This window comes from Pelophylax lessonae, assembly GCF_965119305.1.
Source record: "Pelophylax lessonae genome assembly, chromosome: 13".
Lineage (NCBI taxonomy): Eukaryota > Metazoa > Chordata > Amphibia > Anura > Ranidae > Pelophylax > Pelophylax lessonae.
Window position 1 is genome coordinate 112,969,728 of NC_138780.1, and position 16,477 is coordinate 112,986,204.

A 16,477-nucleotide genomic window follows, 5' to 3' on the forward strand; every position below is an offset into this window, starting at 1 on the left:
GCTTTTGTTTCTGGAGGTTTCCAACCTCTCTAATGTATTTGTGTTGGCTGCTGGAGTGTGAACATTAAATAGGAGACATGTTAAAGTTTTAATTACACATACTACCATGTACGCCTTTCTGTACAGGCACTAATTAAGTAAATCTGGTGAGAACCAGACACACAGTTTACTAATAATTTCCGCGATTAAGAATTTCCTCCTCTATTGTCTGATGTTATGATTATTGTATTACTTTGGAACATGCAGTCTGCTGTCACACTTCTGGACATATGTGCGAGACTGAATGAATACACATACACAGCTCCATACACAAGCAGAGAAGAAGGAATTATTTCTGCTTCAAAATCTTCCCCCCTCTCCTGTAAATTGTATAACCTGATTTCCCTCCTCCTGTCACTTGCTGATTGATCTATTTTCTATTGGGCGTATAAAAAGCATAATTTGTGACATTTTCTGCACTGAAAAAAGTGCAAATTAGAGAGGACACCAGTAATTTACAGTTGTCTCAATTGGCTCAGACATTATTAGACATTAGCAAAGGAAATAACATCAATAATTACGGAAAAACATCTTCAATCTTCCCTTTAAGCAGGCTGCAAATAAAAGGGAGCGCTTTGTTATACTGTTAACACAGAACGTTGTTCTCTTTCATTATTAATGTTATCTTGACTCCGGAAGGAATTATTGTAGTGTGTTAATATTTCACATTGTGTGATATGATAACGTGTTTTGTACGCAAGCTCTTTATATAAAGAACAGCTTTTGAAATGAAAGATCCCAAACCAGAAGAAATGCTGTAAAAATGGTTCAGTGTGAAACGAGCCTACATGTGACCTCACAGACAGAAAACCACTGGAGTGGGGGTCAGAGTGACTTGTGCACAGTCTACCTGGTGGCATGGGAGAGTTCCAGCCTCCTGCTGCGTGCACGTCTCCATGGAAAGGCTGCTCAATCATACAACACCTAACAGACCTCGTATCAGCTGCTCGTCCCTGCAACGTTCGTAAGCTGCTGTCCATCAGGAAAAGTAATTAGTGGGTTTATTATGTATGGAAGCAGCAGCCTATCACCGAATCCTCACATTGAATAGCTTCTGTAATGCACTTGTCTGTGCCTTCCGCCTGGTGCTGTCCACGCTGCTGCTTTTCAGGGATTTGCCCATGTACACTCTTCACTTCCAAGAAAGAAAGGAAACAAGAGGAAGCACATCATCTGTGCCTGAGAGCTACCTCCAGCGCCAGGGAAGGCAACCTTAAAGAATGTGGGAAAAGTTCAAGAACAACTGTGTTCACACATCTGACAATGACATCAATCTTGTGACAAATGCATTTTCTCCTTATAACCAATTTCTTGCTAGAACTGCTGGCTCCACATTTTATCCACATTGACCTGCTATTTAGTTGGTAAGCCAGAAGTAAGGAAAACCAGAGGAGGGAAGCTTCACATTCCTGGAGCATTATGTGTTTAATGAAATTTTAATGTGTCCTGAACGTGATGATGTGGGGTCAGTGCTTATCCTTTTGATCACAATAAAACAAACAGATCTGGATTTTCTTACGAAAGACAATGGATTTAAGACTCTGCTGACAGCAGGAAAACCTTTTACACAGGATTCTTGACAGGCAACTCTGGAAGCAAAAAAAAAAGACAATTAACAAAACCTTAAACCAGGCAGAGAATGTGCAACTACAAGGAGTGGGATGCTGAGAAACAAGAAAGAGAGTGAATGTGCAGGAGCCATTGTGAGAAGTCACCGCTTACCTGCAACATCGCTGCACCGGCTGTCAGGAACAAGACAAATGAACTGCAATCCGCATCCTTTAGGGTAAGTTGGATTTTCATACTTTGACGGGTGCGTTTTGGATGAGCCTGGGGCCGTGGGAAACAGAAAACCCACACTTGCTTGCTTTCAAATCAATTTACTTCATATGTGATGCTAACTTATTCAGCTCATTTAGGCATGTGAATAGCTTCCAGCTTATTGGGTTTGCTAAACTGCACAAAGTAAGCACAGACTGTTCCCTAAACAATTTTTGTCTCACTAAGATATACACAAAATCAAATTGTGTGCTGTAATAAAAACTTGGAACACAGACCCTGCTGGTGTTCTGAGCTTATGACTTTATTTCTACTTGTGTGTTGTGATTGAAAACATTTTATGGGCTTTATGTATTAACTGATGTCTGCATAATCCTGACAGCTAAAGAGATCTAAGAAGAAGAATTCTAGTATTTTTGGTGATGTTAAGAGAAATTAACTGTTGTATTTTGATAGCTTGTACCCATCATTATTTGTTTGCCCATGGGACTTCAAATAAGGCACATCATAAACATACAAATGAAGTAGATATAATTATTAAAACGTCCAATGGGCACACAAATAATGCAGGGTACACGTTAAAGAGGGATGGTGGCACATCAGATCACAACCATATTATTTCGTTTATTGATAGCTTGTCCTAGAAAAAAAAAAGAAGTGGTGTCTGGAAGTTTAGGTGTACTAAATGAATACACAGTGGGGTTGATTTACCAAAATTGGGGATTGCAAAAAAAGGTACAGCTCTGCATAGATACCAATCAGCATCCAGCTTTTATTGTCAAAGCTTTCATGAACAAGCTGAAATTAGAAGCTGATTGGCTACCATGTACAGCTGCACCAGATTTTGTACACTTTAATTTAAGTAAATCAACCCCAATGCTTTTTGAAAAATTGGAGTTTGATGATGCACGGTTCTAATGATAGAGCGTATAATTACCTTAAAATAAAATGAGTAAAACACTAATACTTAGTGACAAGCTCCCAGAGGAATGTGTTAAATGCGACGTCTTTCATTTAGAAGCTGGTGTAGCTGTGAGCTGGGGGAAAACACAAGCAGCAGACAGAAAGCCGGTGAGCGGTGTGCTTTACTCAATCTGAAAGCTGGGTTTTATGCTTTTGGCGTGACAACCAGAGACTTTCCTTCCCCCATTTAAAATTTTAATGAAGATGTTAAAAGCATCCAAGCAGAGGCTGCCAGGTCTCGAATGATGCCATTCATACAGATGTGTGACACTGCACCCAGGCAAAGCTTAGAATCTGACCCCAGTGGAACATCCCAGGGGAACATGCTTGTGACGTTACAATGATCCAAATGCCAAGGAGCTCTGTGTGCAGCTACCGTGTGCATATTCTATGTGCACTTAAACATAAGGAATGAATCAAGTCCTCTCACAAGGGGAATTATAATATCATGAACATTGATTGTTGTGCTGCAGGATAACTAAACATACCCAGTTTATTTATGGAAACATATCGACACACTATTGTCCTAGATAGATACCAGCAAGGGATTTATCTTTTTTTTTTTTTCATTAATTTCACATTAAAAAAAAAATCTACTTTTGAATGTATAAATGAAAGATGTAATTATGTAAAAAAAATTCCCTGGGGTGTGTAAGGATGTTCTTTCTTTAATATTGACAAATGCATTATGTCAATCAGATAAATTGGTGGAAGTGCTGTTACAATAACATCACGGATATTGATGTACACTAGGGTAAGGCTGGGAAAAGGAGGAAATGTCACTCCTGACAGCTTGTAGGTAGTACCACCACTGACAGTTTTGGTGTGAGGAGTGATATGCTTCTCCATTCTAATAGAAATCCCTGCTATTTCTGTCTAGAGGATCAAATTGGTTAGTGGTTTTCAATATAGGTCAAAGTAGCCATCTGTGCTTGAGGTGTTACCAGGAGGACAATGAAGTTCGGATTTGAACACTAATTTAAAAGGAGGGGTCAAGTTTAGAATGAGGGGAAATTCTAGTTACTTGTATTAGGCAATTAATTTGAAGGATCAGTACATGAGACCTGCATTATGCCTTGGAGGATTATGCTACAATACACTGTGCCACTTAAACTTTTTAGCTAGGTTTTAAGCATCATTGCAATCTTTCAGATTTTTCAAGAATAAGCTATTTGTATTGTGAAGGGTTTCCAGGGATCCTGGCAGGTCTAGTTTGTGATATATATTAATGTCATTTGTGAGGTCATTATACCAAGACTGGCCCTACAAACCATTTAAGGGTGGGTTTATGTTACACAACTGTGTGTGGGTACACATCCAAATTCAAACTGTGAATACTCTGGAGCACTTCTGCAAAATTATTTATTGCATTAAAAAACTACTAATTGCATACACTTGTACAAGCATAGCACCAACATTTAAATGATATAAACGTGATCGAACATAGCAAATTCAGAATCCAGACTTGGATCTATAATTATATTTCATTTCCGAGACATATCTCTTTCATGGCTGCAAACTATTTACACTTTAGGATTTATAACCTAATCAAGCATTTAAGGATAAACATCGTAAATGTATGTACTGAACCTGCTGCTGTGATGACTACAGGTTAATCATTTTGCTGTCAATCTTCTCTGTCAGCATAGTAGGAGTTAAGAAGCATCTTCTTGGAAAGTCATGGTAAAGTGTCTGAACTGCATGTTTTTCTAATGTCAAAAATAGATTCTTTTTCCTGCATTGCCTGTTTACCAGGAGACCAATTCATTCTAACTCCTGATAACATGTTTGGAAATTATATTTTTCCATATCCTTATTAGCTGTTTTTATGATAGCAGATGGCTCGTTGAATGCTGTGAAGTCCACTTTACTTCTGAATTCCATAGACATTTCCCCGCTTTATGGATAAATGTCTAACATAGAGATAAATAAAGGTCATAAAAAGGAAGAGGCTAGACCTGAAAAGTCACTGAATCACAGTGATGATGATGATACGTAAAAACAGAAGCAAACTCAGTGGTTCAGATTGTGGCATCCAATCAAGGTTTTGTTTTCATACCTGTACAGCTACAACATGAGTTGAGACTGGGTTTCATATGCAAACACGCCCCGTCTCCTATACTGAAACATAAAGCCTACTTTAAAGCACAACCAAAATATTGCTGCCTGTGACCATAGGGGTGCATAGCCTAAGGCATGCACCCCAAAGCTCAAACACACATGAATGCCCCTGCTGTCATAGGGAGGAGGCTCTGGTGGTGGGAGACAGTTGGCTGGGAACATATTATGTTACACCCTAAATATTGGCGTAATGTGTTACTACAGTTAAACCTAGCCTTTATTATAATGAGGGCATTTACACTGGCCACTGGTACCTTCAACCACCCACCTGGTGCCACCCCTGGGTAATGCTAATGCACATGGGGTAATTAGGGTGTGCCCAGGTGCGCACTCCTATGGCTGTGACAAACTGCAAGGAGCTGGAGTTCTTTTTGACAAACAAGGCAAATAAAGTTTCCTTTTTTTTTCTTGTGTACATTGCATTGTACAGTTTAAATCACAGCTTGTTCCTGGCATGCCAAGACATGTCAACGTCGCCCTTGTGTGCATGCACAGGATTTCCGTCATTAGTTGCTGTTCAATGGCCAAAGAGAGGCACTAAAAGACCCAGAAAAAGAAGCAGAGGTAGTGTAGACAGAGCATAAACTAGACATTGGACCTGTGACCACTGGAGGAAGGGGGGAGGCACCCCAATAGGTAAGCATGCCATATTGTGCAAGTATGGAAAGAGACCACCCATCCCATGCAGAATTTAGCTCCACCTTGAGTCACTTTGACCTAGTTTTATGATGTAATCAAGTGTCTTGGAATGATCACAACCTGTGCACACACGATGAACCTCCAAATATTGTTTCAGTACACAAGGATGCTTCTGGTGGTTTCCACATACCTCAGTCCACATTTCGGAGCAGTGTGATTCACTGTAGCCCTCTTCAGATACATACATGATATTAAGCTGTTTGGAACTCTCAGTGTCCGGCATCAGGGCATGGTTGCTGCTGCAGCCCCTAAAAATCCCAACAATAGCAAAATACAAGAAGCCTCTATAAAAAAATAAATAGGAGTTCAAAGTGACTCTGTGGCCAGCTAACAAGAATTTAAAAAAACATTCCTTTGAGAAGAAGGCTTTTAATACAGAAATGAAGACCCTTCAGCCTTCGCACTTCCCACGGTGTTGGATGCCCGGTCCAGCTAAGTGGTTCCTTCTGCTTGCCCTTGACATTACTATTTCTGTAGTGATGCAGGGGTCTGCAGGAGGAACTACAGAGCGCATGTGGGGGACCCTGGCATGCGACAGGCCCAGAAGTGTTGGATGCAGAAGATTCTCCACTATACGAAATTTGCTACGTCAGCCATCTCCCACCCAACATCCTTCCATTGAATAATTGAAGGAGCCAGGTGGAAACTTTTCATCCAAAAAAGCAAACAACAATAATCAGAAGCAGCCGCTATTCGGGTATTCTGACAGTCGCAGGCTGCGGCACTGTTACAAACAACAGTAGGCAGTTGATGTAGACAATAAAGTAAACGGCATGGCTCACAATCCATAGACAGCTTCCATTTGCTTTGCCAAATAGAAACAATCAGTATCCTAGATTAGTTATTTCTCTGTTCTCATTACTATAGGCAGCAAGTTGAAGGTGGCCTTCCGTGTTAGCCACTATTTTATCAGACAGCATTTGTCTTAGTTCATGAAGAAGCAAGTGTCTTAATAGCTTGCTAGAATTGTTGAGGAACAATTGCATTTTATTCTGCAAGAAGATATAGGTCTGGTTTTAGAAAAGTTTAAACAGAACAAACCCTTAATCAAGAAGAAAACTATCTATGTCATACTGGTCTATTATCCTTTAGTCAATAAACGATTCATAAAAAAAAAATGAGATAAAAAGTTTGCTTTTACGTCTTACTTCATTACAATAAGATATGACTGTGTAAAAGAATAAGGCATACTGGGATCATAGCAAAGTGCTTCGGGTCCAATATGATTCACTTCCCAGGGGTAAGCTGGAATCTTATAATATACATTGTACTGTCGTATCACACCAGGCTAAAGCAGTGACATCTGAAATCAGTTTTAACATTTATCCCCTAGAGGTGCTATTATTTGCAGTAGGTGTTCCACTGACATCTTTGTGGCTGGCTTTCTTTCCTGGCATGCTGATGGCTTCACATTATGAGAACACGGACAAGAGCAAGTCACAAAACACAGTTCATCCCAACTCTCCTACTGTCACATGTAATTTTCCTTGTTTATGGTGAAAGCTATTGATGTGTGTGAGGAAATTCAACTCAACAAGTCTACCAGCCATTTAACCCCCACCATTTAACAAGCTGTCAGTGTGGTACCATTACCATGTATGATTTTTACATAGAATGAAAAAATAATAATAAAGCCATGCTTTGACATATTGGCCTGGTTTTACTTAACCACTTAAGCCCCGGAAGATTTTACCCCCATTCCGACCAGGGGGTATTTTGCGATTCGGCACTGCGTGACTTTAACGGACATTTGCGCGGTCGTGCAACGCTGTACCTAAACGAATTTGGCGTCCTTTTTTTCCCACAAACAGAGCTTTCTTTTGGTGGTATTTGATCACCTGTGCGATTTTTTGATCACGCGCTATAAACAAAAAAAGAGCGTCAATTTTGCAAAAATAGCAATATTTTTCACATTTTTTTATATGAAATTCCACAAAAAAAAAATTTAAAAATCAAAATTTTTTTACTTTTTCGGCCAATTTGTTTTATGCTACCTATGTTTGGTAAAAAAAATCGCAAAAAGCGTATTTTGATTGGTTTGCGCAAAAGTTATCGCGTTTACTAACAAAGGGAAAGATTTCTGTCATTTTTGTTGTTTTTTTTTTTTAACGTGTAATGGCGGCGATCTGCGATTTTTTTTGCGGTACTGCGACATTGGGGCGGACAGATCGGACCCTTGACTGACATTTTTGACACTTTTGGGGTTACCAGTGACATTTCTACAGTAATCAGTGCTATATATATGCACTGTTACTGTAAAAATACACTGGTAGTGAAGGGGTTAACTTTATTTGGGAGGGAGGGGCTGTGTGTATCCCTAGGGGCGTGCTTTCTACTGTGATTGGCTGGGGCTTGAGCTGTATGGACACTGATCAACGGATCTACATACTAGATCCGAGTGATCAGTATCCTAACAGCAAGGAGAATGACAGGCAGCTTGTTTACACAGGCTGCCTGACATTCTCCCTCTCCCCCGCCGATCGCCGAGTGACCGGCGGACATCGGGTCCGCCGGTCACACGCGCGGGGGGGTCCGTGACCACGCGGGAGCGGGAGCGCGCCTCCGGGGGCGCGCGCTCGCTCCCTAGACCCTCACAAGCTAGTGACGTAGCCCTACGTCACTTTGCCTGTGAGGGGCTGACTGCCGACGTAGATCGGCGTTAGGCAGTCGGCAAGTGGTTAAAAAGTGCAGATAACTGTCACACTAACATCTTGTTAAATAATGGAGTTAAATGTTCAACCGTACCATCTAGAAAAAATAAACCAAGGGTTGAAAAAGATCAACTTGTAATGGCTGAAAGCTGTAATAATACCAAAACCAAAAATGTAATATATTATACGGTATCTCACAAAAGTGGGTACACCCTCGCATTTTTGTAAATATTTTATTATATGTTTTCATGTGACAACACTGAAGAAATTACAGTTTGCTACAATGTAAAGTAGTGAATGTACAGCTTGTATAAGGGCTCTTTCACACGGGCGTTCCGTGTGTCCGTATATAACCCCATCCGTTTGCGGGTGATATACGGACATAATGCATGTCAATGGGATTGCGAATGTCAGCAGATGACCATCCGCTGACATCCGATTTGCGTCCTTTCAGTTCTGTTCCGTTTTTTGGAACGGAACAGAACCCTATTTTTCTTCCGTTTAAAAAACGGAACGGACGCAAAATCGGATGTCAGCGGTGTCAATCCCATAGACACACATTATGTCCGTATATCATCTGCAAACGGATGGGATGATATACGGACATACAGACCGGATGACACAAGTGTCATCCGTGTCTGTAAAAAAAAAAGTGCCAGAGTGGATCGAAATATGATCCGCTCCGTGTGAAAGAGGCCAAACAGTGTAAATTTGCTGTCCCTCAAAATAACTCAACACACAGCCAATAATATCTAAATCGCTGGCAACAAAAGTGAGTAAACCCCTAAGTGAAAATGTCCAAATTGGGCCAAAGTGTCAATATTTTGTGTGGCCACCATTATTTTCCAGCACTGCCTTAACCCTCTTAGGCATGGAGTTCACCAGAGCTTCACAGGTTGCCACTGGAGTCCTCTTCCACTCCTCCATGACAACATCACGTAGCAAAGTATAAATTCTTCAGTGTTGTCACGTGAAAAGGTATAATAAAATGTTTACAAAAATGTGAGGGGTGTATTCACTTTTGTGAGATACTGTATATATATATATTGCAGCTTAAAAAAATCATTAGATGTGGTGGCTGCATTGGTTTTCTTTTTTACAGGCTTTTCCCCTCTGTTTGACCAGTAGCACGCCACCTGCATTAGAGTGCCCCCACTCTGGATGAAGGAGCACAGTGTCACCTTTGGACAGCAGCATTGTCAGTCTGGGGGCACTGGAGTGTTAGATGTACTAGCAGATTTAAATACACTAACAAATTGAGACTGAACTCCAGCTAATACTTTATAACCAATTACAGAAACAGTGATAGTTCTTTTGGAATAATGGATTTACATAAATAAATAAAAGCTGATCATTGTAAGCATCACTGTCACTGTTAAATGGTTTTTCTCAATCCCATTACTGCTGCATCTGCAGGACAGCTTGTTCTGTTGAAAAACAACAGAATCACTGGGCAGATCACCAGGTGAAAGCTAAAGAAAGAAAGGCTTAAAAAAGGAAAAAAATGCAGCCATCATTTCTAAGAATTGGCAAGCTGCAATATAATACATGTTTGCTTTTGGGTTTAATGCCACTTTAATATTTTGATTGCAGAAATAATATCAAGTGGCTTTGCGAATTCCTTTGGCCAGGCAACGGGCTACAGGACTTTGTGTGCGAGCAGAAATCTAGCAATCTTGCTGCAGAAGTCCCACCCAAGCGCAGTCAAAGTTAGGGCCCTCCAATCAGCACAGCTTAAGCCTGGTACACACGATCAGATTATTGGACGAATATTGGTCCATTTGTTGTTGCATGCTAGTCTCATATCAAAAGTGAAAAGGTTACTCAACATATGAAAATGTTCATACAACAGAATACAACTTCCGAAGTGATGTCATGTGTTAAATTGTTTTGTATGTATTCTTTTGTTTCCTGAGCATGCGTAGTCTTGCTCTTACGATTTTTTTCCGTACGAAAACTGTACCTATTAAACGAAAATTGGATGTTGTATTCACATACGATAAAAATTTTATATCCTTCACCTTCAGTTTTTGTTGTGCGAAAAGTCGAAATTGGCTTTTCGAAAGCACCATACTAACGTTTAGAAAATCCGCAGACCGTTCATTGTACAAACTTTTATTTTAGTATCATGTGTTTGGTCTTTATGCTCCCTGTTGACTAGTGAGATCTAGACCTAGTGAGATCTCAGAATTAGTGTCGTGCCAAGTGGGTTCGCTGTAGAGAGAGCTTTCCTCTTACACAGAGCACAGCAGTCCAGCTGTGCAGCCTGCGGCACGGTCAAAGGATTTTTAAAAAATTTGGAAATAATTTCCATAGCCTCAAAAGTGAGCCAATGATTTATTTCAGAACCTATGTTTAACCATTCACTTTTTTCTAAAAGGTGCAGTTGGGCATTAAAGTAGAGCTACACCCAAAAGGGGAAGTTCCTCTTTAAGGCCTCCTCCCCAGCTCCTGATTGTAAAATAGAGCTTTTGGGGAGGAGAGGGGGAGGGGACAGGTACCCCGATTTTGACAGGCGGCTCGCAAATGCTTAGTGGGCACCCGGCTGTGAAGCTGCAAGCTGTCATAGCCAGGTGCTCAGAGTGAAGATGCTGGCGCCAGCAAGGGAGAACACAGGGAGAAAGTGACTGGGGTGAGAACACTGTGGATCCTGGGACAGGTGAGTGGCTGTTCATTAAAAGTCAATAGCTACAGTTTTTGTAGTTGCTGACTTTTAATTTTTACTTCACGGACTGGAGCTCTGCTTTAAACGATTGGTATACTTGTGTAGCACTGTCCCCGTAGGGATTGCTGAATGTAGTCTTCCCTGGACCTCCCTCTGATTATCCTGCAGCCAAACACTTGAGTATTTCTCACCAGACTATCTGCACACTCTCCCACTCGTTATCCAATGGCCAGTCTAGGGTGTTTGGTTTTTTGGTATTTATTGGTAGAACTTGGATAGGAGAAGGGATGAGTGGGATAATCCAACTCTAACTATGCACAGAGGAGGACAACTCTCACTTGGCCTCACTTGTTTGAAAAGAATAGCAGACTTTCTGCCGAACCATACTGCATGTGTATGGAAGGGAAAGTCCTTTGCTCACTCTGGCAGCAGACTCAATGAACACTGATTCTTCAGGACACTAAACAGTATCCTCTTTAGCTGGCACCCATCCACTGACTTGACTAGCTTGCAGGGATAGCCCTCACTGAACAGGTCCCTAGATGGGAATCTGTATTCACAGCAACCAGGAACAGATTCTTCCAGATAAATCCCCCTCTCAGGCAGCTCTGCAGGACATCTGGGTCATAGCTTCGGTAAATCCGGCCCTCAGGTCGTCCACCTGAGGCTGCATGGCAGCTTGTACAGAGGAGGGGAAGCAGCCCCCTCCCTCCGGGTCCCTGCTCTCCACCCGAAGACCCCCTGCACACGTGCTCTCTTGGTATATATACAGTCACCCAGCATGCCTTGACGCACTTTCCTCTGCCGATGGCCAGGGCTGGGTCTACACCAATGCTCCCATTTGTCAGGTTTCCTTCCACTGTCCAATATGCCTCGTCCTATTGGACCAGTGTGAAATACTGAGCAGACACTACCAATGGATCACTGCTCCCTGTTAGGCAGAGAGTACTTAAATTTGCCTGACAGTTCCCCTGATGCGCAAGGAAACCAAAAAACTCTACACTCTCTAGAACCTACCTAGGAGGGTTCTACATATGTTTAGGCAATTCTTGCTTGTATCATATTGTTAATTAAAAAAAGTGCCAGAACTGCCGCTTTGTTAAAGCTAAACTCCAGACAAATAGCTAAATACAGGTCTTGTCCATTCCATGGCTTGTGACTGGACAGTGAAAGTAGACAGAGTACACCGGTGAGTTCCTCTCTCTGTCACTCCGTGCTCTCCTCCTAACACGATGGTCCTTGTTAGCACATGACCATTGCAGCAAAACTGAATAGGTCCTTATTCTACTTCTTACTCTCCCAGTCTTCTGTGAATTGCAAGGGTTGGATACCAAGTCAAGTTCGGCACTTGCACTACTTGTATGTAAAATTGCATTTAATGAAGTATTTAGGGATACAACGCTGCACTAATTTGTGCATTCTATATTTGTCTTGTCTTGTTAAATAATTAAACAAGATATAGGACTAGTAAATGACTACTGTGGTCTGAAGACTTTAAATCAAGCTTACTATAGTCTGGTCATTATTGCCTCTCATGATGTTCTTTGTCTGGAAGCATGAGCCGTTTAGAAGCTATAAAAGTCACTGCTGGCTAGTACACTGATTGGTAATGATCTGTGAAAGATCATTGAATGATCACTGAATGGTAACAAGTTTAGCAGCAATGGGGGTCAGGTTTAATGATGCTCAATAAGTCTGTCTCAATCTACTTACCTACAACCATGCAAGAAAAAGACAAACCTATGAATGTTATAAAAACTTGAGCTGTAAATATCCAGATGCTATGTGATTCATTACTGAATCCCTAAAGAACTTAACATATACTGTAAGTATTAACAGGTTTGCTAAGCACTGTCTGGTAGATTATTGCCACAGTAATAAGGCTATTATGAAACAGGTATAGGGAGGAAACACTCTTAAAGCCAGCAACATGTAACAACCAATAATACATAAAAATAGTTTTGTTTTAATAAAATTGTGACCAGAGTTTAAAGCGACATTAAAGCTTCATTTTTTTAAAAATTGAAATAACAAACATCTCATACTTACCTGCTCTGTGCAATGGTTTTGCACAGAGCATTCCCGATCCTCTTCTTTTGGGGTCCGTGGCCGGCGCTCCAGGCTCATCCTCTTCAGTAAGTGCCCCCATGGAAAGACTCTTTCCATGGGGGCCCCCAATGCGGGCTCACTCCGGGGCCACCCTGTCTATATCTACTGACACAGAATGGATGGTTCGGCCCCTCCCCCACTCACTTGGCACAGCATTTGATTGACATCTGCCAAGGGAGGAGGGAGACAGCGACAAGAGCCACTTCTCTCGTGCACATTGCTGGATCCAGATCAGACTTATTTATAAGAAGGGGGGCTGGGCACAGAAGAATACATTAAGGTGAAAAAGGCTTCAGAACCACTTTAAGGCTTAATGTGGGGGTATAGGCAGCATTAAATTTTCATTCTGCAGTAACTATTATACATTAAAGCAGCCTTTCTCAGCCTTTTCAACATGGAGGAACCCTTTAAATAATTTTTAGGTCTCGGGGAACCCCTGTAAATTACTATATCTACAGCTGACCATACATTATGTGTGATGGTCATTGGGAAGAATGCTGCATACTTTTGTGGTTATTGGGAAGAATCCCACTTTTACAGATGGCTAAAAGATCACTGGTGTCAGTGGTTGCCCAATACTTAAAATAATACTAAAAATCTATTTTTTTTTGTTTAAAAATGTCATAAACATGTTATACTTACCTGCTCTGTAAAGTGGTTTTGTACAGAGCAGCCCAGATTCTCCTCTTCTCAGGTCTCTCGCTGGCGCTCCTGGCCATTCCCTCCTCCCGGGTGCCCCCACAGAAAGCAAATTCACCTTAAAGTGAATAACACTACACCAAGTTCATGGACACCTTATGCATTTATACATGTTGATCATATTCCCCTTAATCTCCTCTTCTCAAGAAAGAATACATTCAGTTGCTCTAATCTTTCCTCATAGCTGAGCTCCTCCATGCCTTATCCATTTGGTTGCTCTTCTCTGCACTTTCTCCAGTTCCCCGATATCCTTTTTGAGAACTGGTGCCCAAAACTGAACTGCATATTCCAGATGAGGTCTTACTAATGATTTGTACAGGGGCAAAATTATATCTCTCTCTCTGGAGTCCATACCTCTCTTAATACAAGAAAAGACTTTGCTCACTTTAGAAACTGCAGCTTGGCATTGCATGCTATTATTAAGTTTATAATCTATTAGAACACCCAGATCCTTCTCCACCATTGATTCCCCGAGTTGTACTCCCCCTAGTATGTATGATGCATACATATTCTTAGCCCCAAAGTGCATAACTTTACATTTCAGCATTAAACCTGATTTGCCACAGAGTTGCCCAATAAAATAGTGCATTGAGGTCAGCTTGTAAGTTGGAGACATCCTTTAAGGAAGTTTTTCCACTACAAAGCTTGGTCTCATCTGCAAAGACCGAAATGCTACTTTTAATCCCAGACTCTATATCATTTATAAAGATATTAAAAAGTAAGGGTCCCAACACTGAACCTTGGGGTACACCACTGATAAATATAGACCATTCAGAGTAAGAATCATTACCCACTACTCTCTGAATTCTATCTTTTAGCCAATTTTCTATCCATTTACAAAACGATCTTTCCAACCTGTAGACTTTATCTTACACATTAGTAGTGTGTGGGGAACTGTGTCAAACGCTTTTGTATACTACGTCCACAGCCATCTGTCCAAGGTTTGTACTTACCTCCTCATAAAAAGATATTAGATTTGTCTGACAACTTCTGTCTTTCACAAATCCATGCTGTCTGTTGCATAAAATGCAATAAATTCTCATTATGACTATATATTATTTATTAATATTCCAAAAATGTGCTATACACAGAATTGACTGATGATTTCTTCAAAAAATTTTTTTTTTTTTTACAAACATACTTATTGCAGAATGTCTGTGGGGCACAGAAATCTCAAATGTTATTTATTCTATGTACAAGTAGAACAACATCACGGGATCTAGGGAGCAGGATGGTTGCTCAGCAGCAGTGTTGTGGTTCTGGGTTTAATCTTTACCAGGTCACTCACTACTACATTACCCAGAGTTTGCAAATATGAATATCCCTGTGTTTGTGTCGGTTTAATCTACGTGTTCTTGATTCCCACCTCAAACCAAAAAAACAAGACATTTAATAAGAATATACAGTCCTTCCATTATGCATTTAGATTGTAAAAGATAGTAAAAGATTAGCTGATTCAGGTATGTACATGATTTAATAACCTTATTTATTTTTTTTTTGCTTACTTCTTAATCTTTTATGTACATGGGATATATTAAATCAATATATATTCAGGTTCGTCCTCCTGCAATGTTGTACTGCATAATGGTCAGCATGACTGCTGTTTCTCATAATGCATGTACAGGTATATAAGTTTATTAACCACTTTCCCACTAGCCACTGTGCTGCTACTGCGGCACAGTGGCTCGTTATCGTCTAGCGACGTAGACCTGTTTTCATTCACAGCGGGAGTCGGGCCAGGGGAGGAGCGGCGGGGAATCCAGTTTGGAGATCCGCCCGCCTGTGTAAACAGAGCGGGCGGATCTCCTAAGTGACAGGGAGTGACAGATCGGAGTGTTCAGCATAGCTGAACATCCGATCTGTCCCTGTATCACTCAGTCACCTCCCCCCCACACGTCAGTAAGCACCAGGCATACATTAACCCCTCCCTCTCCAATAAAATTAACCCCTTCCCTGCCAGTGTCATTTTTACAGTAACAGTGCATATTTATAGCACTGATTACTGCAGTAATGTCACTGGTACCCCCAAAAGTGTCAAAAATGTCAGTCAAGGGTCCGATCTGTCCGCCGCAATGTCGCAGTCCCGCAAAAAAAAAATCGCAGATTGCCGCCATTACTCGTTAAAAAAAACACCAAAAATGACATAAATCTTTCCCTTAGTTAGTAAACGCAATAACTTTTGCGCAAACCAATCAAAATACGCTTACGCTTATTGCAATTTTTTTTTACCAAACATGGGTAGCAGAAAACAAATTGGCCAAAAATTTTTAAAAAAAAATTGGTTTTTACATCTTTTTTGGGGGGAATTTCATATAAAAAAATGTTAAAAATATTGTTATTTTTTCAAAATAAACGCTATGTTTTTGTTTATAGCGCAAAAAGTAAAAATCGCACAGGTGATCAAACACCACCAAAAGAAAGCTCTGTTTGTGGGAAAAAAAGGACGTACATTTCGTTTGGGTACGGCGTCTCATGACCGCGCAATTGTCAGTTAAAGTCGCACAGCGCCGAATAGCAAAAAGTGGCCCAGACGTAAGACAGCAAAATGCTCTAGTGGTAAAGTGGTTAAACAAGGAAGATAAGTGAGGAGACCTCAAATAAAAAGTCCCATCTAGCGATTAATTTACATTTTAATATTTAATATAATAGGAAAAATATGGAAAAACAAGCTTGCAGAAGTGTATCTGTTACATTAAAGATGATTCAGGTAAGCACAATACTAATATATGGTCATTCAGAGAACACTACACTG

At 40.8% G+C, this 16,477-nt stretch overlaps 1 protein-coding gene across 1 annotated transcript in view; it reads left to right on the top strand.

Moving 5' to 3' along the window:
* Positions 1–690: 690 nt before the first annotated feature.
* The window catches only part of LOC309569462 (muscarinic acetylcholine receptor M5-like), a 301,186-nt gene continuing 285,399 nt past the window's right edge, over positions 691–16,477 (top strand). Inside the window, 1 exon segment of the mRNA XM_082275303.1 lies at positions 691–1,825. Within this exon segment, the coding sequence (XP_082131429.1) occupies positions 1,727–1,825 (99 nt within the window). The 5' untranslated portion in view covers positions 691–1,726.